Here is a 23,762-nt window from a genome sequence, read left to right as displayed (position 1 = left end):
TGGTCCACGAAAGGATCCCTAGGGGGCAGCGTGCCGTGGTAGTCGGGTCTGACGAGTCCAGCAATCTGCTGTTCGTCACTAGTCGGAAAGCAGGGAAGTCGTTCTTCACGGCAAAGTAGATAATGAAAAAAAGAGAAAACCTGAAGCCGAAAGTCGATGGACGATGCAACTAAAAAAGGAAGAGAAGAAGACCAAAAAATGCGAGGAAAAAAATGCAGGGAGCGATAACCAGGATGCGAACGAGCTGGCGATGATTGCTTATTCTTTTCCCTTTCGAAACAAAAAACCCCCCCCGGCGCTGGACGACACGATGAAGACAACGAAAACGCTGAAGTTTCGGAAAGATGGCGTTATTGGCAAACAAGACGATGAATCTTCAAGCAACAAGGGAGACGTGGCTGAAGGAATTTCGTAACGTGACTGGACTGATGGAGGCTGCTAGGAAAGCCACGGCTGAAGCGATCAAAGGGGAAAACGGGTGTTGAACGAACGAAAAGTTTAATGGAAAGAGCAGTAACAACGGCGGGGAACTGAGCCGGTTGTTGTGCCCTCGTGGAAGTCAAATCGAGAATAGGATAGAAGGGGCCGAAGGGAAGGAAAGAAGGAAGGGAGGAAAACAAAAAAAAAAAAAAAGGAGGGAGAAGCCAGAATGGACGAGATTGCAAGATGGTGAAGGTTTACGCATCGTATTCCAGATTGTTCTCGCGGCATATCGACAGGGTCCCTTCTACAGTGTGGTGGTGTCCACTTATGTACGCACTGTGCATCGCACCCCTTTACTAGCCTTAGTCCCATGTGTGAGACCTGGGAAAAGTCCCTGTTCGGACGGTCTCTTCGATCTGCCTGTATGTACACGTACCTTAGGTGGGTACCTATGCTACAATTCGATGCACTGGAGGAACTACTCCATCTCCGTCAGATACCTAGTAATTAAGGTACTTACATGCCTCGCTGGCCTGTCTAGGGACGAATACTACCAGGTATTACTCCGTATCTTGCTAACAACCATGGTTCCATCTGATGGCAGGAACGCGATTAACACAGGGACTTATATTCTGATCTTAATTCTCCCAGTTGAGAATCGGCAATATGCACACAGAGCTGCATCAACCCCATATTGACATCGTAATTACCTATCTGTCTACTCTATGCCTACCAGTAGTCCACGCCGATGTATAAGGTAGCATACGGAGATGCGAAATTTATCGACTCACAAATGTCCGTCCTCTTGGCAACCAAAATCATAAGAAACAGGTCTTCCCCGAACAGACTGTGCGAATAGCAAATTCACGTACTCTATACGGGTTTCTCGGAGACAAGCCCCTGTCCTGAAAAAGGTAAATACGCCCGTTGATCCGTCCTGACCAATACTACAACGACGGCGGAGAAGAAAAGGGGGGGAAACACCGGCTGCAGGAACATGGCATGTTCTCTCTTACGACGTACCTATTCCTCCAACTCTCCGTCTTTCCTCTCTCTGCTCTCTCTGCCTCGGATAGCCTCACACTGGCACGCATAATAAGTCTAATATCTCCGACAATTCATCTTTCATCTGGGGGGTTTTTTGTCTTCCTTTTTTTTTAAGTTCCTTATCCAGTAATACAACAGATGCGTTGACAACGACGCGCCAGCGCAGTACCTAATTCAATTTGTGTTACTCTCACGTTTCAATTCGGAATGATTACCAGACTGAACAAGCAGGTTGCGTCCTCTTTTTAGTCCCCCCCCCTTCTACTTCGTACTCTTCCTATCTCGCGGCGCATTAAGGCCGCATGCGGCCCAGCCGGTGACCCCGTTAATTGGTCCTTCGCCCTCTCGAGTTGCATTCATGCGAAACGTCGCGGTACGAAATAAGTACCGAGTACGTATGTGACAGGGGAGGGAACACAAACTTTTATTGTTTGTAGCCGTACATTTATTTGCCTTTCCTTGCCCCCCTTTTCTCTCTCCTAGGTCCCTCTCCGGATTAACTGCCTCCCCTGGTATTATACCTCCATTCGCCTGGTAAGGCCTTGCAGTGTTACTTGAAAGCATCGCAAGAATGTCGGCTGATACTTACGGTACTATCAGATGTATCCTAATCCGCTAGTCCTGTCGTGATAATATAACCCTTAGTGCTCCAACAAACTGGACCACTATGAGGTACCTAGTTAACCACTTCTAGGACGAATTATTACCCTTGTTAAGAATCCATCTTGATCGTTATTATTATCAATTGTCTCTTGTCTTGTTTCTCGGGCAAATGAACAAACTCAGAGATGGTTAACAGGCTGCTGACATCATCCAAAGTACCCACACAGTAGTACCTACCTATTGGTCTGTACCTTATGTACCTCTTCAACCGTTAAGCTCACACGATGTACTGACTCCGTATCGAGTACTTTTTCCCTCCAAAAGCCAAACGGTACTCGGGAGGCATGGGCGGCGTTAGGCATCCCAAATCTGTAGGAACTCCGGGCCATGATGGAACAAGAGCTCGTATTTCCCCCTCTAGCGGCCCACCCGTTGTGGGTTTCCTCTACAACGTCCATCGGTAGTCATGCATACCTAAGGTAGTGGCGCAGCATCTGTCACCGATCGGTAAAACGATGTAATTAGGAGGTATCCGTACGAAGTAATTAATAAGGTAGGTAAGGTACTTATTAACACCTAACGGTCATGCCGACGATTCATTTTAAGAAACGAACAAGAGATGGAGGGCCTGGGGTTGCCGAATGCAATAATTATCACAACAACAACAACAACAACAACAACAACAACAACGATAATAATAACAACACTGACCCCCATAGGCAGCTTCTCTCCCTCCCTGCACTTAATTACGAAGTCCCTTGACATACATATACGAATACTCCGGGAGGAGAATAGCATGGAATCGAGGACAGGAGCTGTTACTGCATCCAGTTAGTCGAGTTCGAAAATCATCATACGTATCAGCCCGCAGACTTCCGTCAGCAGAACCGTCTTTGCGGGTGCTCCGTACTCGGAAAGCTTGTTGTGACAAGGCCCATCGACTTTCACGACGGTGCGAAGGAATAATGAGGTTCCGCACCTTCCAGCCATTTCCTCCCTTTCTACCTTAATTACACAGTGTTCGGAATAAGACATCAAGCCTGCACATCTCATTTGGCCAAGTTTATGCGTTGCATGGATGGATCTGCGGGGAGTTAATTAAGGGACCTCTCTCCAGACTGTGTGATGAGCATGGAGAAAGTTCCGAATTAATTAGTCCAATACCCCGACGGTTTCGATGAGATTACAAAGTACACATCCCTGACATTTAGTATGCGTTTCAGTTGCGAAGCACGAAGTAATCACGAAGTACGAGCGAGGGCGAACAATTTCAAAGCCGCACGACGAAGGGAGTCAGTCCATCGCGTGACTCGTTGCTAAATTACCCCCAGCCGGATATATACTCGATGATCGAAGACCGACTCCCATTCCCGTCTCACCGCGCGTATCGGTCCCTACTGCAAGAATATACCACATGCAATCTGAAAATGGCGTCTTCCGGTCACGGACCGGCCCGATCACGGACATCTTTCCCGAATATTTGGCCCCACATAAGGCCGACGCCTTGCGAAGGACGACCTAACTAAGATTTTCCGATGGGGCCCGATGCCGACGCAAGCAACCTATCTATCGGAAAGCATGTACAAGAAGGTGGTACGGATGACATCAACCAGCGTTGGAAGCTTGGTAATAACCTTGTGCATTCCTAGCTTCGCGAGTGCGCTTGAAGCCGGTACCCCCGTCAAACAACAACCAGTCGGCGAAAGCCTCCTAGAGCCGAGCCGAGAGTTTCGGTGTGCTGTTACAGGTTAACCAGCCGCACATGCGCCGATGCTGTGGGACCACTGTCACGGTTGCCCGCATGCATGTCACACGGAGGAGGATTACATTGTGGCAGGGCCTTCACAGGCTGGCTGCCTCGCCCGGTCACCGGTTCCCGGCGCTCCACTGCAGCTTTCGGCTTCCGACTTGTGCCCCGTCGTCGGCACCCCCGATAGCCAGTCGAGGCCTACAACCCCGGGGCTTCCCATTTCAAAAGTGGTCGGCGACCGGCCGCAGAGATCGCCGATGATGCCCGTCACGTACGTCGGCGGCCGGAATGGATATGCGAGGACCCCAACGGGGAATGCCGAGTCTATGTCACGGAATGCGGTCGACCAGTACCCGAGCGATACGATACGATACGTTTGCAGTTGGGCCTGCCGTGGCCTCCTCCAAATGCCTTCAGGCGTTTGGCGTTCTTCATTTTTGCCCTTCTCTTCCACCAGGCAGAGAGGGGCATGTTCCTTACAGTGCCGATCAATATCGAGAGGCTGGATTCAGCTTCAGCAGTTGAATTACGTTCCGTTGTTCTAGCAGATGAGTAACCGCCTAGTCCTGCTATTGTCGAAGAAGAGCGGCCGGCTCGCGTTGTTACAAAAGAGCAGTCCCCTTCCGGGGAAAAAAAAGTCAGGCACACAAAAAGCGGCATGGGCCACATCGCCACGCTGTCTGGAGAAGCAGTGAGAAATACCATCCACCGCTCGCCGGCTGACTATATTGGTTTGAGATATGGCATTGCAGATGAGTGAACAAGTCAAGCCGTACGAATCCTTCCCCGCAACAACCTTTCTAAAGGAGTGTCCGGTGCGACTGACCATGACTTATTAGGGAGGGCCACGGTTTCTGAAAACACCTTGAATGACCCGCGCCGTCGACAGTTGCCTGTCTTTCCTTGCAATCATAGATAGAAAGGAATGGTTAGCTTCAAATAGGACCCAGACCCAGTGCATTGGTTCGTTGGCCTTGGAGCCACGGGTCGGGGCGAAGGAGGCACCATACTGCGAAAGTCCGGGAGGCTATCAGCTGCAGAACCGGGAAGGACACAAGAACTTTGTCCTCCGACCCGCCTAACCACGGGATCTCCAGGTGAAGATCCCAATACCAACTGCCCCACCTTCCCGGCCTAGCGTGAAGCATCAGCGTGCTTGAAGGGACGAGTCTTCACGCGTAAGCGAGACCCCAAAGTCCGATGCACTTCGTACATGCATTTTCCTGGCCTCGCCAAGTATCGTTGGCGAAGATGAGGAGTCTGACCTAAGCATGTCTGTGCTGAAGCGTCCTGCTAAGACATGGCTTCACTGATCGCTACTTTCTCGAGAAGGAGGCCACAGGTATGCTTCTGGGGGGGGGGGGAGGTGAAGACTGACGAGCGAGCTGGCCTGGAACGGTGAACTGGGTGGAGACGTGCGCTGAGCTTTATGGGCGGAGCGTTGGACAGGATCCCATCACTTCGTCAACTAGAGCCCAGTCCCAGAGAAGAAAGTTGAACCGAGAAAGCGGGTGGCAAGGATGTGAGCCTGAAGAGGCCGGACCCGAGCAATGCTTGCTTGGTGTAGGTGACGAGGTCTTTGCTAGCCTGACGCCGAGATGCGGTCAGCATAGGGGCGGGGATCATTCTCAAGCTTTTCCAAGGAGGGTCAAGCTTTTTCAAGAGGGGGTCAAGCATGCGCAAATGTGAGTGCCGGTCCTTCGTCTTGCGGTAAGACAAGCCCCGTTGGCTTGGCGTCTCCACGTTCTACTGCCTGCCTGTGCCTGGTCGCTGAACCTACGTGTAGTTCGGTGGGAAAATGCAGGCACATAGGTAGCAGGATGGGTGGCTTTGCCGTGATCTCGCTAGGTGCTCTTGTCCTGTGATTTGTCACATCACAGTCAGCCGCCAGCGCATCAGGCGCCGTTTCCGGCAGAACGGCGAAGTGAATTGACGAAGAGCAGAAGAGCAGAACCCTTATTATCCGTAAGGCGATGCGGTGCCACCGTAAGCCACAACGCCATGTAGATGCAATCCCCGGATGACTCCGTCAAATCGGCTGTGCTCTCATTGGAACCGAACACCTCTAAATGGCCGTCAGGTTTCATCCGGGCCATCCCGCCCGTCCCACTCGTTGGATCGAGAGCCAAAGTGCACTCCATCCAGTCTGCATGAAGTTAGGTCGACTGCATCAGACGAACCTGGCTCATCAAAACGGACAAAACGGCCTTCCAATTCGGGGTAAAATGGAATTACTGCCATCCTTCTGTAGGTGCCCCTCGCAGGCCTCGACCTCTTCTGGCTAGCCTAGTGACAAGGTTACTGGACGGGTATTGACTCCTCTGTACGCCTAAGAGTGGGGGGTTAGCATCAGCACACCGCACCGGCAGTATCAAAAGAACTTCGGTGGAAGTGACGGAAAAAAAGATACCTTACTTACCTATGATAACAGAACTGGTTTCATCGGGACCCCTGCTAAATGAGCAGGTAGCCTCATTCGTTGTCATCAAGGACTACACACTGACCAACTAGTTCTATGTTCGTCCATAAACCTCGTCTCTCCTCTTCGCTTCTATTCCATCCCCGGTCACCGAAGAGCCGCTTTGGTCGACTATAATACCCAGTTGAACGAACTGGGCGTTTTGCACCTCGACAGGAGGAAAGATGGGAGCCTGGCCGAAAAAGAAAATAAAAAGAAAAGCAAGCATAAGCGAAAACGCTCATGATGACCCGCTCGGTAGGCTCACCCACCTCTACTCTATTCATCATCGGCGTTTTCCTGATAAGGCCGACAGATTATAATTATGACAACATTTGCTGAGCGATGCCCGGCCTAAGCAAATCAGAGTGCTAAAGGAATTTGGGGGGGTCTCGCTGTTCGGGTAATTAGTTTCCAGTTGACGAACTTATTGGTACAACAATCACCCTGCTTGCTTCTTCTACCTGCTCGTGATGGTTGGCGGGGGTGTGTGGTTTGACGTTCATGTGCGCTGCGACTGCGCGTGATGCCCACTTCTTCCTCCCTCGTCGCCTTCTTCAAGTCGACGGTCTGTCTTGACTTGTTGATTCTTCTCCCGGAATCAAGCCAAGGTGTCTGTTGCGTCTCTTGTCAAATGCTTTTCTTCGTTGGTCTGTTTCAATCTTGCGCCTTCCTACAGCGCAGATCGACCACTAACATGCCAATCATCGCCAATCATCATGGAGATCCCCCAGGCATCATCGGCCATGCGACTGGACGAGGCAAGGCGTCTGTCTGGCTGAATAATCCGGCATCCTCGGCAGACTTGGGTACCCAGGCAGCTTCTGTCTTTAGCCGCATGCTGACTGCAGTTTCATTTTCCGTTTGCCCTCCTACTGGTGTCAAAGAGCTTGAAGGCCAGGAAACCAATATTGTCAAGAAAGCCATTAAATTTCCCGCCCTGGTCCGCAACGGACTAAAAGAAAGAGCGGAAAGGTGCAGCGCAGGACACAATCACACCCCTCCACACAAGGTCGGCCGTGCAACGCACTCGCGTATTTCCCGCACACCCCGTCTTTTCCAGGCACCTGGGAAGGAAGTCCTCAGACGTCATTGAAGCAGGCCTATTTCCCTTCCCGTTACCCAGACGGTCTTCGGATCTTCACTAAGCCCCTATCTTTGGTTGTGTTGGAGAATCCACTTTGCCCCTCTTGCCCGCCTCAGCGTGACGAGCGTGACAAAGCGCAATGGACGAAGGAATCTGCACTCTCAACATGAATGGAATCCGACGTATCGGAATATCAAGTCAGAACCGAACCTGAACCTAGCGCGGGTCCTCCCTCTGCGCGTTCCTGGTTCCTTCTCGAGGCCAGACCTACCTTGGCCGACAACAGCTTCACTTCGTCCCTTCGCCCTCAGCCCTCCTAGGGTCATTATTCACAACCCTCCCGCACCCCTCCGTCAACTCCGGGGTTTAAGACCCATGTTAATGATCCACAGCCCTCAGCCAGCATTTCGGCATCGCACAGCATAACCCGGGCGTGGCCTACTCTGTTAACTCAAGCCATTGCTTTCCTTTCTCCCGTTGCAGTGAAAACTATATAAGAAGTTCGGGTTGCACCAACTATCCATCCATCGTTATACAGCCTTGTCACCACTCCTACACCCCCGGCCAGTGATTTCTCATTCGAGAGGCTTGAACCACCGGCACAACCATTATCCAACTTTCTTCTTCCCGAGCCGAATATACCGTCTCATTCTCCAACATGTATAAGTGCATCCTCGCTCTATCAGCCCTGGCCCCCTTGGCCGCGGCCAATTGTGCCCACGGGACGAGTCTCTTCCCTCGCAGCCAGGCACTGAGTGTCGATGTGGCCGTTTTCGGCTTCAACGGGCTTGAGGGTCCCCTCAACTGGCACGCCCTGCACGAGGACAACCTCGACTGCGCCGTTGGCGAAAACCAGAGCCCCATCAACATCGAGTCGGCAACTATCGACAAGGCCTGCGGCAGCTCCCTGCACTTCCAACTCGACGACCACCCCAACGGCGCCGAGTTTTTCAACCTGGGCAGCACAGTCGAGGCCGAGGCCACCGGCACCATCAACCTGAGGAACAAGACGTACAACCTGGTCCAGTTCCACTTCCACACCCCCAGCGAGCACCGCATCGATAGCGAGTACTATCCCGAGGAGGTGCATTTCGTCTTCCAGGCCTCTGGTGAGCGCTTCCACCCCCTCCCCTTCACATCCGTCTTGCGCTGCGCGTTTTGTTCTTCCTCCCAGCCTCGGATAAGGCGCATTAATCATCGATACAACCTGGGTGGATTGACGTCGTTTCATCTTCATGTCCACTCATGACCCACACATAAAACTGACCCATAATCCCACCACGCACAGACGGAGCCCTTGCCGTTGTCGGCGTCCTCATCGAGATCGGCACGGATGAAGAAGCGTCGTCGCTGCTGATCGACGTGTTCGAGAATCTCGAAGATATCGCGATCCCGGGCGACGAGACGCACACGGGTCCTCTTGACTTTGGCGAACTCGAGGCTCACATCCAGTCGTCTGAGATCTTCCAGTACAGCGGCTCTCTGACCACCCCGCCCTGCACCCAGGATATCGCATGGAACGTTGTCAAGAACCCCATTTACATCGATGTTGACACCTTCCGTCGCTCCAAGTCGGTCATGAAGTTCAACTCGCGGTACACCCAGAACACGCCTGGCCAGATCAACCTGCTCAGCAACGCCTGCAACGGCATCTAGGTTGTCGTCCCTTTGGTGTCCCATGAACGTCCCTCTCTGGAGGCTCATGTGGCCGACATGAAGGTTGGAATTGCTTTGCTATGATTGGGTAATGATAGTGGTACCTGGTTGGGATAGGAATAGGTTCTTAGTGTGTTGCTAGGCGTATGTGGAGTTCTGGTTGGTTAGTCGAGAGGAAGCGGGAGAAATAAGTCGAGATGAAATCACGTGATATAGCGAGTATAGTTGGTATTAATGCAAACGTCTCGTCGTGCTTATTATCACGCCTCCTATAGCTTATTAACCTATCTCTGGTTTTTAAAAAAAACTCGACTCCTAACGCCTATAACGTCATTATTTATATATAGATTTATATATAATCACACAGCGCCTATTAACCACGGGCGCGTAATAGGAGTAAAATCGATAAAACCACTAAGACGGAGATTATAACCACCGCCTCCCTCCCGGGATACTATCGTAGCGGCACTATAACGCCGACGCTACGGTATAGCCAGAAAAGACGTGGGATAGTGGCCCGATCTAGTCTACGCAGAATTTATAACGGACCCACTTTTCGTAATATAAGCGCTCCCCCCCTCGCCCGTGGCGGGATATAGCGCGGAACCGATAAGAGACTAAAAGGGGACTACTGCGTCCTCCGGAACTAAAAGTAACTAAGATTAAGGCAGAAATTTAGGTCTTACTAGCCAACGGGAATACGATTAAGCAGGTTATAGAGCTAGTAAAGAAACTAATCACGATACGTATTACCCGTAAGGACGCTAGCGCGATACCACTAGCTTACCTATACACTACTGTTCGCCACGTTATCCGAGAGGAACTCCGAAAAGGAATAAGCGGTATAAAAGAGACTTAGGCTAATATTATAGCCTAGGCTCCCGTGGCGGTACCGCCGCGGGACCCCGTCCCCCCTAAAGTAATCCCCGCTAAGTACTACTAAGAACTAATTATCCGCTAAGGAACCCTCCCCGAAGACTAGCCCCTTAAAGATAGGACCCTAAAGGAGATTATCTAAGCTATAAACGCTATAACTACCCGACACGATACTATAACGGCACGGAAGCTATTAAGCGGGGATATCTACCTTACCTTTACTAAAGGGGTATAGTAATGGGCTACCTATAAGAAATAATAGATTAAGAAGACCTTTAGTAAAGGAGCTACCCTAGCCGTACGCACCTACCCTATACTAGCTAAGGCTATCCCCCGGGAGGTCCTTAACGCCCTATCCGAAGAAGATCTGCTAGTATCTATACAGGATATAAACCCCGAGGTAAAAATTATCCGAGCTTAATAATAGGTACCCCGCCGTGGTACTAGTAGGGTAGCGCTCCTCCTTATCGAATCGGCTTCGCTGGAAAGGGCGGCGAGCCTTATCCGGAATACCCTCCTCTTTAAAGGGGGTAGCTATATCTATAAACTATATAACCCTAACCTAAGCCCCCTAAGGTGCTATAAGTGCCTATACTTCGGCCACTAAGTAAACGGCTACCCTATAGCGGAGAGGGTATACCGTTACTACGCTAAGCCCGAATCGGCGTACCTATAGAGCCTAGGATATTACGAAGCTATAGCGTTAAGGCGCCCCCGCCGCTATACCGCCTATACCGGAGACTACGATACCTTTAACGATTCATACCGGCTATTAAAGAAAGAGGCCGAGAAGACCCGCGAAGCGTATAAGTACTAAGCTAGGGACTTCGATATTACCCGCTAGACCGAAACGGTATACCCGCGGTAGCCGCAGATTTTCCCCCTTATTATTATCGCCTAAGACTAGGACTAACCCCTCCGTAAAGGTAGGGGTTAGCCCCCGAAAAGGACTAGGGGATAGGAAGACTCCCCGATACTAGGCCCGATAAGCGCTTATATAATCCCCCGCGGGGCCGGTAAGGCACCGTAGTAGGAATCCTAGAGCTAGACCCCGATTATACTGGGTACGTTATCTTAGCCCTCCCCCCCCTTTAACTAATAGAAATCCACGTCCTTTCGTAGAATATAGGGAGGAGTTAGGCGCGGCGGGAGCTACCGCTCCGGTACCACGCCGAGTACGATATAATAGTAATTTAGGAACCCGGCCTTAACCGTTTCACGAAAAGCCCCGTAAGCCCCTCCTAAGGGGTATACCGGCTAATCTAGGAAGGAGGCCGTGCCCTCCTATATATTTATAAGAGATACCCGCTATATATATAGACGTAGCGGGCCTACCGCGATACCTATACGGTTATATTCAGGACTAAAGACGATACCCTTATAATCTAGTTAATCTACTTAGAGAACTACTAGTTAGCTAGGATCCCTTAGAATACGCCCCTATAAGATATATTCGACACGGCACCGCTATAAGGCCGATACGTCCTTATAGGGGACTTTAACCTATACTACCCCCTATAATTATAGCCACCACAGTACTACCCCTGAGCCGATACCCTATTTACCCTAGCGACCCGGTAAAACCTAAACCTAGTAACCCCCCGCGGAATAACTATATAGCACTGCCCGGGCAGGTATACTAATACTATCAACCTTATATAAGTAACGTAAAGGCTCCGCTACGACTTCGGCGGCCCGGATAAAACCGTTATCGGGTCTAACCACTACTTATAGATAGCCTGAATCCTTATAGAGACGGACACCTTATCGACTACCACGATAATACTACCGCGGGACTTAGCCGGGCCCCGTTAAGTCTAGAAAGACGAAAGACTTCGACCCCTTATAGATCCCTTAGCTTACCGCTACGCGGCTATAGTAGACTAGCCCCCTTATATCACTATAGAATATCGACTTAGCACTTAATAACCTAATAAAAGACCTTATAACTATAGCCGATAAGGCCGTGCCGCGCCGCTATAAGGGCACCCCCGGACGCCTATCTACCCCCTAATAGAATGCTAAGCTAACCGCCCTTACCTAGGAAATAAGGCGCCTCTACCGTAGATATATATCCAGGAAGTCCCGGAACCGATAGGACGACTTCTAGGAAGCGGAAAGGTGCCGAGATAAGGCCGTGGCGGTAGCGAAGCGGTTATACTAGCGGCACTTACTCTACTCGACCAGGAAGGACGATAGTCTTCTCTAGCGGCTATAGAAATAGGCATAAACTAAAAGGGACGTATTACCAGACCCCTTATCGGTACTACCACTATACCGAGAGAATAGCGACTACCCGGTAACTATACACGCAGAGAAGGCCGAAGTCCTTAGCCGGAAATTCTTCTCCCCCCCTAATACGCCCCAGATTCAACCGGGAATACCAGGGCGTACCACGGGGTACCCTAGTGGTACTATAGCTTATACTATAGCACCCACAGGGTACGCCATAGGTACCTTTAGGGTACACGATAGCTTCCCTAGGGTATAATTAGTGAATACCGGGGAATCCCCCGGGTTCCTATACATAGGAGCCGAGGATTCCACGGGGTTTACCCGTGGAATACTTAAGTCCCGGGGGCGCGCCCCCTTAGTTAGACGAAGATATCTTTATTACACCTCTTTTACTGTAGTAAAGGTCACCCTTTAAATCCTGGGTTCCCTAGGTCCGATAGTGCTAGCTGGCCAGAGTCGTGTCCGGATAGGGCATATTAAATCCTAGATTCGTCTAGGTTCTATAGTGCTGGCTAGCCAGAGTCGTGCCCGAATAGGGCATATTAAATAGTAGTAACTAAGCTTTTAGGTAAGGTTCGTATACCGCCGCCCGGCGCGGACTACGTGTGCTAAGACTAAATAGGCACGTAGTATACTAGCGGTCGCGAACTCCGTGTACTGAAACTAAATAGGTATATGGTTTACTAGCGAACGCTGGCGTGCTAGGCGCAGCCGCTCGGCGCGGACTACGTATACTAAGACTAAATAGACACGTAGTAAACTAGCGGTCGCCGTCGCGAACTACGTATACTAAGACTAAACAGACACGCAGTAACCGGCGGAACTAGACGACCGCTAGCGTACCAGGCGAAGACGCCTCCCCTTTAATAGGTCTAGGCGTGGAGTAATAAAGGGAACCACCGTTAAGCGTAGGAATAGCGACTATACTAACCTATACTAGCTATAGAACCCGAGCTTCGATACCGCGATAACCTTCCTAACGATCACTAGTTGGCGCAGGCGACTATACTAACCTGCACCGACACTAACCGTTCTCAATAATCGCTAAAGGGCGCAGGATAGCGCCTATACTATCCTACACATTAGCGTCCTCCGTGGAACCAGAGTCCCGACAGAAACACGGAGTACTAACCTAATCGCCTCCCCTTTACTAGGTCCAGGCGTGTAGTACACCAAGGATTCTATAGTCGCCAGTTAGGCGCAGGAATAGCGCCTATACTAACCTGCACCAGCACCCACTATAGATCCCCAGCTCTAACATAATACTAATCTTCCTAATAATCGCTAGTGATAACCGTTCTAATGATCGCTAAGGGCGTAGGATAGCGACTACTATCCTGCACACTAGCGTCCTCCGTAGAACCCGAGCTCCGGTAAAAGAACCACGGGGCGTACTAACCTTCCCCCCCCTTTTACCGTGGCCCCGAGCTACTCGATAATTTTCCCCTCCCCTTTTTTTTCACTATGGCACCGAGCCACTTAATAACCCCCCCCCCCTTTTCCCGCGGAGTATAAGGGGAGCCAGCCTCCCCTTACCGTAATCTTCCCTTTACCCGCACTTCGTGGAGAATATTTTCCTTTTAGCGCGGCTTACCTTTATCCGACTAGCTTAATATACCGAGAATATCCGAGGCTAAGGGCGTAATAACCCTAAAAGGAAAAGCGTAGAACCAGTATCCGTGCCTAAGACCACGTATTCTAAGGCTTAGGGGGTATACCCTAGCCTCCGCCGTGTCGCTCGAGAAATAACTAATTATAAGCTATAGATTTATCGTGGAACCACTCAGCTTATCCTCCCTATTAAAAGGAGGGCTTCCCCTTATTCTACCCGCTTTTATCGGATTTACCCGAGGTCCCTCGGCTTATCCTCCATATTAAAGGAAGGGCTTCCCTACGGCAGACTCGCCTTTAACCGCGACCGATAAGTTTACTAAGACTACCCTTATCTACGGGCTATAGCACGTATACCGCCGTGTCTATTATTTCCGATAGGACCCTATCTCGGACTTTGGAATAACGCCGTAGAATACCGTAGTACCCCGGATTGCTAGACGGCCGGTTAAAGCGGAAAAACTAAACGGCAGAGATCTTTATTAGTATATTCCTCGCTAAGAACCTAGAGGTTTTATAGATAAGGACTATAGTTCAGCCGTAGTTCACGTTACCGGCGACTTATAGTATAACCTATACGAGTATCGCGGTTTACTATTAATTCCTTATATCCGCCCGTAGTATACCGCTATATAGTTATTCTATATCGTGGTCTACCGTCTCCCCTAAACGTATCTCCGTTATTTTATAACATATACTCCTTTTCTTTCCCTTCTTTCCTTTCCTTTCTTTCCTTCCCTTCTTTTCTTTCCCTTCTTCCTTTCTTATCGTAAACACTATCGCCGCCCACGGTCACTAAGTAATCACTATATAGCGCTATAGGTTACTATCCTCCGCTAGAGGACGCCCGCGGGACGCAGGGCTTATATCGCCCGGGGCAGATACTTAGGAATATACCGGAAGAAGCTATAAAGGCTAAACGACTCCTTTAAAGAGAGATAAAAGACCTTAGTTAATCTAAGGATAGCCTTAAAGAAAGCGGAGGTTCCGAGTATATTACGATTAGGAGACGATAAAGAACTATAGAAGACTCGACGGAACTAGAAAAACGTTAAAGTGTTATAAGGCGCGCTAATAAGGCGACGCGATATAGGAGGACCGTTATAGCCGCCCTAGGCAATAACTAGGGAATATAAGGGGAACGGTAAGAATAGAAGGACTATAACCCACACGTGCCTTCTATTAGCCGCCGTAACGACTAGGAAAGCCAGGGAACGCTAGGGAATGCTAGGGAACGCTAGGGAACGCCGGGAAACAGTAGGAATAAAAGAACTATAACCCACACGTGCCTTCTATCGCTCGTAATAACCACGGTTACCACGGCGCTCCGCTAGGCACGGGAAAAATAATATTATACCTAGAATACTCGGATCTAGTTCTCTTTTCCTCTTCCCTTTCCCCTAGAGCCACCGAGTTTCCTTATATCGTGCATCGTGATTCACTGCCGCGTAATTATCTTTACTATCTCCCCCTAACGCACTTTCGTCGTTTCGTAACGTATTCCCTATTCTCCTACCAGTTACCCTTTATACCGCTAAGACGCACCGCGGGCACGTTAGTAATATAAATATACTTTACCGTCAAAGCCCCCTTATCGTATTAGCTATCTAAGGATATCGAGTATAGAGAGACGTTCGATAAGGTATTCCGTAACCCACGAAGGATTAGCTCCGGGTTTACTAAGGAAGGATATTTCCGAGCTATCATACTCTACGGTGGCGAGGAGCGTCTAGAAAACGAGTTTTCCGCCTTAGGAACAAGATTCGCACTTCAGAAGACTACCTATAAGTCTAAAGTCGCCGAATTCCGTAGACACGTAGAGGTGTAGGGATATAATAGCCCCGAAACCCGCGATTTAGATAGAACCGTGTTTATGCTAAGTAATCACCCTAAGATTTACTAGATTATCTTAAAAGCCGAAGCCCGTAACATCGTAAACTAAATTCCCTAGCCCGAGTTCTTAGTAGACGCGAACCCTATCCTAGTATCGTAGAATTAGCCTAATATTATATTTAAGTAATATATTATAGCCAGAGATCCCGACGCCCCCCGTAACTATACGGGAAAGTTCGTTAAGACCCCGTAATCGATACGCGTTACCGACGCGTATAGTCCTATCGTAAACTCCGGCCCGTGTTCGGCGGCGTTTATCGACCTCGAAAATAAGGTAGAGGCGGCGGATACCGCCGCTAGCCCGTCTTCCGCTAGGGTTTTATAGGCTAAGACCCCTGAAAAGCTAGCCGCGTCGATAATTCTAGGATTTATACTATAGCACGTTAAAGATCACGTATACCTCTCTAAAATAATATACGATATAGTCTTACTAGAAGCCTAAGGCACCACGGTATACCCGGACCTTAAAAAGAACTTAGAGTAATATGCTAAGCAGGCCAACGTGACTAATAAGCTTATCCGAAAGTTTATTTATAGCCTGCTAACTAAGAAAACCAAGGAACCGGTTCGTATTATACCTATAATATAGGAGTTTCTCGTTATAGTACGCACAGGTAAAGAGCCCACGCTTATACCCCCGAGTAAGCGAGTAGCACCTTCGGATCTATTAAGTAAGCTACTAGCTAAGCGAATTATCGGGACGGCGAATACTAAGAAAGCTCTAAGGGAGATAGTCCGTAATTTCGCTATACGTCTTTACGTTACGGGCATAAAGCCCACGGAGAGTAAGTTTACTAGCTATTATTCTTTAGCGTAACTATACTATCGCGCTCCCGATCCTAGCCGCCGGGTTAATTCTTATAATGCTTAAGGAGGGTATTACTAAAAGCGAGGTCTAGAACGCTAATAACCTGCCACTATTACTAACTATATAGCGTATAGGCCGAATAGTGCTAATAACGCCGCTTACCCCGGACGGGTAACTAATAAACGCCCGATATAACGCCTTAGTAAATATACTTATTACCGACTAAGATAAGGCTATCGCTATTATCCGCCACTATACGGCGCTATAGGCCGTATAGGCCGACTTTTACTCGGTTAGCCTAAAAGAAACGTATATAATAGACTAAGCGAAAATTAAAGAGCGCGCTACGGATATCACCATCGATAAAGCAGCACTAGCTCTGCACACGCTACTAGAGTATTAGGGTATCCCTATAGAACGGCCGTAAGCGCCCGCGGATAACGATAAAATCACTATACTAGATTAAATATATAGTTAGGTATATTAGGTATAGATAAAACTAGGACTCTGCTATAGCACGCGGTGATATAAATTACGGACGCGGTAAGAGAGGATACCGCGGCGCTAGCACGATAGTATTTATTTTCCTTTTACCTATTCGCTTACCCGCCTTAGGTTTTACTAAGGAATACGGTAAGGAGGGACGCCACGGCGTCGGTATAGTTTTATTTTCTTCTCTTCTCTTCTTCGCCCGGCTAGGCAGTAGATAGTAACAGCGGCGGTCGCTATTAGGGCGCCGCCGCGTAATAATATTTTCTTTCTATTCTCCCTAACCATACCGCGGTTTACTAGTATAACCATAACGTGCCTTAAGTAAGGCTATCGTAGTTACCGGGGAAAGCCCGCGGGACGTAGGGCTTTATTACCCGGGGTATTTAATACGCCCTAGATTTAACCGGGAATACCAGGGCGTACCACGGGGTACCCTAGCGGTACTATAGCTTATACTATAGTACCTACAGAGTACGCTATAGGTACCTTTAGGGTATACTATAGCTTCCCTAGGGTATAATTAGTGAATACCGGGGAATCCCCCGGGTTCTTATACGTAGGAGCCGAGGATTCCACGGGGTTTACCCGTGGAATACTTAAGTCCCGGGGGCGCGCCCCCTTAATTAGACGAAGATATCTTTATTACACCTCTTTTACTATAGTAAAGGTCACCCTTTAAATCCTGGGTTCCCTAGGTCCGATAGTACTAGCTAGCTAGAATTATGCCCGGATAGGGTATATTAAATCCTAGATCCGTCTAGGTCCTATAGTGCTGGCTAGCCAGAGTCGTGCCCGGATAGGGCATATTACCCCCCCTCCCCACCGCCCCTAGGCCCTTAGGCGCGGAATTCCCCCCCGGGTAGGATATCCGCTAAGATATTACCGTAGCGGACGTATAGGGGCGCCTTAAGAAAATAAAACCCTAGGCGGTACTAAGACCCGATAGACTCCTAGCAGGGCTCCTAAAAGCGTATAGACCCCCCCTATACTAAAGACTTAGTGCTATCTTTATAGCGTGCCTCGAAGCGAGCTACTACCCGAAAAGGTACCGCTATACTACCGTGGTAGTCCTTAAGAAGGAAGGCCGGCCGCCGGCCGACTACGGGATAGTAAAAGGCTAGCGACCGATATTACTCCTTAGTATAATAGGTAAGGTCCTTAAGGGGATACTAGCTAACCGGATTATAACCGTAGCGGAGGAGTAACGGCTTCTCCCGGAGGGATAAATAGGTAACCGGATACGGCGAAGTATAAAGACGGTAGTATAAAGAGTTATAGAGGCTATAAGGGCGAGCTAGGCCTATAGCGGCACCGCTTTAATACTTTAACTAGATATTAAAGGCGCTTTCGATACTATCCCCTGTTCTCGCCTCCTTAGAGTGCTAAAAAGGAAAGGCTTCCCCCGGTAGCTTATTACCCTAATTAGTAGCTTCCTCTAAGACCGTATAGCTTAGTTATTACTTAATAGTAAAACGGCCCCCCCGTAGTACCTTTATAGTAGTATACCGTAAGGCTCCCTAATCTCTCCTAGCCTTTTTATCCTCTATATCTCTACTCTATACGAAGAACTAGAAAGGGTCCTTAAGACGACGGTAGTAGGTTTTACCGATAACACGAATATTATCGCCTTCGGCAGGATAGAGGCGTAAACGCGGTAACGCCTTACCAACACGTGGCGGATATACCTAGATTAAGAGATAGCGAGTAAACTATAGTTTAAACTAGCTAAGTGTATTTATATCCCCTTCACGAAGTCACGCTAACCCTTACCTACCCCGCTCCCCCTTAATACTATTTCGGTACCGGTAACGGAGGCGATAAAGTTCTTAGGCGTTTAGCTTAATAAGAAGCTCGCTTCCGATAAAACACTAAAAAGGTAAAGAGCCGACTAGCCACCTAAATATACGCCCTCTTTAGGCTTAGCGCGGTAGCGTAGGGGTATAGCTTCGTAGACGTAAGAAGGCTATACCTTATAGTAATACGGCTAATAATCGCCTACTACGTCTCGGCCGTCTATAAGATAGGGGCTAGCCCCTGGAAAGGCCCCGCCGCGGCACTTATAACGGTATAGAACCGGTGCCTCCGATTAGTGGCCGGAGCCTATAAAGCCACGCCGGTTAGGGTCCTTAAAAAGGAGACCTTTATCCCCCCCCTTAACCTATACCTCTTAAGCCTTATTACCCGGAAGGTCCGCCGGATATAAGAGGAGGGAACCGAAGATAAGATACTAGCTAGAGTATACGCCGTAGTAAGAGCCCTAGCGGCACCGAATCGATACTATAGGACCCACGCGGCCCTCGCGTGGATAGCCTAGCTTAATACCCTAATAACCTAGACCGGAAACACGGCCCCGAGGAAAACCCTTATAAGGGACTAGGGTTAAACCTAGGTAGAGGCACGGAGACCGTATACCTATACCGTAGCAGTACTAAGCCGCCCCCCGATATAATACTCCCTCCGGAAATATAGAGGACTACTAAAGCTATAAAGCGCCGCACTTACCTAAATCAGATTAGAAAAGCTAGGCCTATAAGCCTTCTTAGTAAAAGCGAGGGTGCCGGGATTTCTAATAACGCGGTGCCCCTATAGTAACGGAGGAGCAGAAATAGCGGAGTATATAATACTCTAGTGCTAGGACGTGACCGAGGAAGAGCGTAGGGAGCATTTCGGTGCCGTGGGGAGGCCACTTATAACTAGAGGGGATTTATACGACGCACTAGACTATAATACCGAAGCCAGGGCGATAGCTAAATAGTTCCTATAATGGAAAAGGCTTAACGACTTCCGCCTTACCCTTAAAGTTATAGAAGCCTATAAGAATACAGTGGCACTATAGCGGGGAAGAAGTGATATAACGACCTAGTTAGTATTAAATAGGGGCCTTACTAGCCGGGACCCTAGCGGTATCGAAGCGTTATCGGGCCGTAGCCCTCCCCCCTTTTTACTCCTCGCTAGCCCTGTCCTTACCTCCCTTAAAGGCACTAATACCGCTCTCGATATACTTAAGGTCCTAGAACCGGTTAGCTATTCTGCTATCGCGGAGGCGCCGTAGCGGAACCGAAAAGAGACCACGTATATAGTTATCTATTAGGATACCTACTATCGCCTCTATATAGCGGACACGGCGGAGGATATCCTATAAGGTCGCCTCTACCGATAAGGTGCCGCTATAGCCGCGACCGGAAAGTAACGCCCGAGAGATAGCCCGTTTAAAGGATAAAGCCGCCGTCTTTAGGCGCTCCTTAGCCTAATAAGTTATTAGTAAGGCGCTACCGCGATACCGTAAGGAGACCACTTACTATAGCGATACCGTCGCCACTAGTAGCCTTTACCGATATATAAAGACTATAAGCGTTAATAAGATGCTATTACTATTTCTTCGTAGCGGGGGGGATTTATCGACTAGTTAGATCGCCTCGATACACCGATAGCACCACCACGGTATAGTAACGGCTTATATCCTTATAGGGGCGCCGGCTATTAGCGTATTAAAAGTATACGGCACCGGTGCCGGTAGTATTAGCGTAGGCGGAAACGTTATCCGGGTAGCTACCTAGACGCGTACTATAATAGAGGTAACTACTATAGGTTAGCCACTATAACACCACTTCGGCACTACTAAGATATATATACGGTATAACTCGAATAGTACTTTACTTATACCGGTTATTATTGTTACTAAAGGGAGATATCTACGGTTATTAGTATACTACTACTATGATACCGCCACGATATAGAGACACTTATATTATGCTTTTATTTACAGTTAATATTAAGATTATTATTACTACTACTATTATACTACCTAGTTAACCCCACGCCACCGCCACGCTACCTATAAACCACCACGTACTAGTTCTAACTAAGGAAATTATAAATTAAGAGCAGGAAAACTAGAAGATATTATTAGTTAGCACGACGCCGCGACGGTAAGCCTTTAAGGCCGTAAGCGGGAATATAACGGGGGATACCTATAACGTGCTCTATAGCGTTATAGGAAGGAAAAGAGGAAAAGGAAAAGGACCTTAAATTCTATTATCTATCTACTATTTTTTCGGGTATAGGCGGAGCCCTATCCTTCCTACCTACCGCCGGATATAAAAGGCCCCCCCCCCCCCCCTTTTTTTAGGCAGCAGGAACGCCTGCCTCGTCTTTTCTTTATTAATTAAATAGAAGGAATAATAGGCGCGGCCCCGGGGATATAAGGAGACCGATATTAGTATACCGCGGCCGCTACATGGCAGAGACCCCGCGGCACCCTTTCGACCCCCGCCCTATTACTAATAACCGGCCTAGGCTAACCCGAACTATAGCCTACTACCCTTCCCGTTAGCCATTAGCCTAAAGGTATAATCCAGATACGTAGACGGGGTAAACCGGGGCCACGTTAGCCCCGCTAAGGCACTACTCTAACTAAGGATAAGTATAGAGGTTTTTCCCCCGGGGCCCTGGGTTTTTCCCCTCTATAGCCACCCGAGAAGGACCGTATAGTCTGAATAGGCTCCTACAGATTAGATAGGATAGCGGAGTAAGAATAATAATAATAATAATAACGTCATTATTCTTAGCAGTCGTTTTATATCTGACTGTTAAAGACGGCAGAGACTCTTCCGAAAGGATCCGGCTTTTCTTCGCGGGTTGACAGGGATTGTGGTGGAACAATCCGACTCGGGCCTCATGTGGATTTTCTCGCAATCAGGTGCTTTGCTAGGACGAAGTTTTTCGTAGGGTTCTTGTGTACGGGGTGTCTGGGTGCCAGTTCAAGTCGTCTCATGAATGCTGATACCGTCACCAGCCACCAAGACTTCCTGACATCTACTTAGCCGAACACGTGACATCCCGCCTAATGCCTCCCCCTGTTCGCAATTCGGATTGAACAGAGCATTCACAACCCGTCCACCACTTGAAATCGAAACTGGTGGCCTGGGTAGGTGCGTCAAAGCTCTCTCTTAGTATGAAAGGTGAGCATGATTTATTGAGCCATTGGCACATTGCAGCACATATATTCCCCTCCTCACCAAAATCCACACGACACGAACGGCAAACCGCGCCGAACGCGAAAGACGCCGCGCTTTTGTTGCCATGCCGATGACATGTAAACATGGAACGGGTCGTTCGAGTTGATATACCGCCTCGGATAGACGATAATGCCATCGTTGGCACGGGCTTGTCATCCTGGGTGCTCCGGGTGGATGCTGTCGCCAAGTGCTACACTAATCCAGATGAAAGAGACAGGGAGGTTGCCATATATGAACGCCTCGGTCGGCACAAGTCAATTCTCCCATACTATGGCACATTCGAAGCAAGTGTGCTCTTGCAATTTGCCTCTCACGGCACAGTTCGACAGTACCTGGACTGTTCGCACAACATGCCCCCGCTGGCCATGAGATTACTTTGGGCGGAACAAGTGACAGAAGCAATCTCTTTCCTGCACTCGAAGGGGATATTCCATTGCGACATCTCATATGACAACATTTTCCTGGATGCTAGCTGCAATGCTCTTCTTGGCGACTTTGCAGGATCTTCGATTGATGAGAAAGAGCCCTTTGGGTGGTATGGGACCAGCCACTCTCACCCTGATGCTGAGGAGCCGTCGATCCAGAGTGAGATTTTTGCTCTGGGCAGCACTTTCTTTGAAATTATGACTGGGAAGAATCCCTTCGAGGGCCGAAAGAGTAATGAGGTGGAGAGAGCCATCAGGTCAGGAGACTTCCCTTCCTTGGATCATCTACCCGCGTTGCGCACTGTTGTCTCCAATTGCTGGAGAGGCGAGTACGCAACAGCCAACGAGCTACTACAGGAAGTGAGAGACGAAGGTATGAAACCAATGCCATGATATGCGTATGCGAGCTAAGTTGGATAGCGGGATCACGATGCCTCCTAGTCGACCAACGACAGGAACAAGAGCCTCACAGCTGCCAATCATGCATGTTAAGGTATACATGAAGTAAGGTATCGGATATCAATATCGGGCGCCCAGGAACTGCAATTTCAGGAGTACCTAGTCGCAAGGCAAAGCGAAGACCAGAGTATAGGTACAGAACGACGCAGAACCGGAGCAAGCAAACGATCCCGTGGTGGAGTCCGTGACCGGGTCCTCTACATATTTTGGACGCATACTGTTTGTAATGTCGATTGACTACCTTACACTTCGCTGCCTAACAGGGCGATGCCATTCGCGATGTGTCAGCGGAGCCGCGAACTGAATCGGTGGCCTGCTGGTGGTCCGTCCTTGGTCATACTGAGTCAACGTGCTTTGACGTCCTGCATTCCACTCTTTTATGGAAAATATAAACAAGCCCCGCTGGGTTCCAAGCAAGAGGAGATTGCAGTGTGTAATTTTTGCCTCGCGCTCCGAGCCGCCTCGAGTGTCGTCGGTCCGCCGAGCAAACCCACCTCCTGGCAACTCTAGTACTTGGAAATTCCTCCTGGACAAGAGCAGCTCTGTTCTTTCACCCGTTGACGACGCCTTACTTTACACCTAATTTAATGCATAATTCGATCCAAACAACCGGCTGGGACCAGGTGTACTTGTGGGGTTTTCCGACAGTGTCTCTCCATCACGAGCCCTCGGTGGTGGCAGCCTTCCGACCACACATTGAACGAGGAGAGGAGTCGTGGCTACGCAAAGGTTGTTACAGAAAGGGGCAAACTTTGAAAGTCGACTCGGATGCCGTCCCATTTCGAAGGCAGGGGCATATATGGGTATAGAATCCAAGTGGGTGTCCCCCCTAAGTGATGGCGTTGAACTGTGTCTCAGCCACTATGGACATTGCCTCCTGGGTATACGTCTCTATTCTGGGTATCTTGTGCCTTGTAAAAG

The 23,762-nt window shown here is 49.2% G+C and overlaps 4 protein-coding genes across 4 annotated transcripts; all 4 read left to right on the top strand.

Annotated features, from left to right (window-relative positions):
- Nucleotides 1-3,664: 3,664 nt before the first annotated feature.
- SODALDRAFT_48728 (hypothetical protein) lies at nt 3,665-4,497 on the top strand. Its single transcript, XM_028615408.1, has 2 exons — nt 3,665-3,666; nt 3,723-4,497. The coding sequence occupies exon 2, from the start codon at nt 3,844-3,846 to the stop codon at nt 4,366-4,368; it is 525 nt and encodes a 174-aa protein (XP_028463488.1). The 5' UTR covers nt 3,665-3,666; nt 3,723-3,843; the 3' UTR covers nt 4,369-4,497.
- A 1,952-nt stretch (nt 4,498-6,449) lies between these two features.
- SODALDRAFT_48731 (hypothetical protein) lies at nt 6,450-7,453 on the top strand. Its single transcript, XM_028615409.1, has 2 exons — nt 6,450-6,539; nt 6,598-7,453. Exon 2 carries the CDS (start codon nt 6,808-6,810, stop codon nt 7,375-7,377), a length of 570 nt encoding a protein of 189 aa, XP_028463487.1. The 5' UTR covers nt 6,450-6,539; nt 6,598-6,807; the 3' UTR covers nt 7,378-7,453.
- A 573-nt stretch (nt 7,454-8,026) lies between these two features.
- Nucleotides 8,027-9,024, top strand: SODALDRAFT_320210 (carbonic anhydrase; the record flags this gene model as incomplete). The annotated part of the gene is made up of 2 exons (XM_028609513.1): nt 8,027-8,477; nt 8,657-9,024. The coding sequence occupies 2 exons, from the start codon at nt 8,027-8,029 to the stop codon at nt 9,022-9,024; spliced, it is 819 nt and encodes a 272-aa protein (XP_028463486.1).
- A 12,798-nt stretch (nt 9,025-21,822) lies between these two features.
- Nucleotides 21,823-23,244, top strand: SODALDRAFT_328052 (kinase-like protein). Its single transcript, XM_028610590.1, has 2 exons — nt 21,823-22,755; nt 22,803-23,244. Exons 1-2 carry the CDS (start codon nt 22,041-22,043, stop codon nt 22,883-22,885), a joined length of 798 nt encoding a protein of 265 aa, XP_028463485.1. The 5' UTR covers nt 21,823-22,040; the 3' UTR covers nt 22,886-23,244.
- The last annotated feature ends 518 nt before the right edge of the window (nt 23,245-23,762 follow it).

This window comes from Sodiomyces alkalinus, assembly GCF_003711515.1.
Source record: "Sodiomyces alkalinus F11 unplaced genomic scaffold SODALscaffold_10, whole genome shotgun sequence".
Taxonomy (NCBI): domain Eukaryota; kingdom Fungi; phylum Ascomycota; class Sordariomycetes; order Glomerellales; family Plectosphaerellaceae; genus Sodiomyces; species Sodiomyces alkalinus.
The sequence above is the reverse complement of the archived record's forward strand: the minus strand, read 5'-3'. Positions and strand labels throughout refer to the sequence as shown.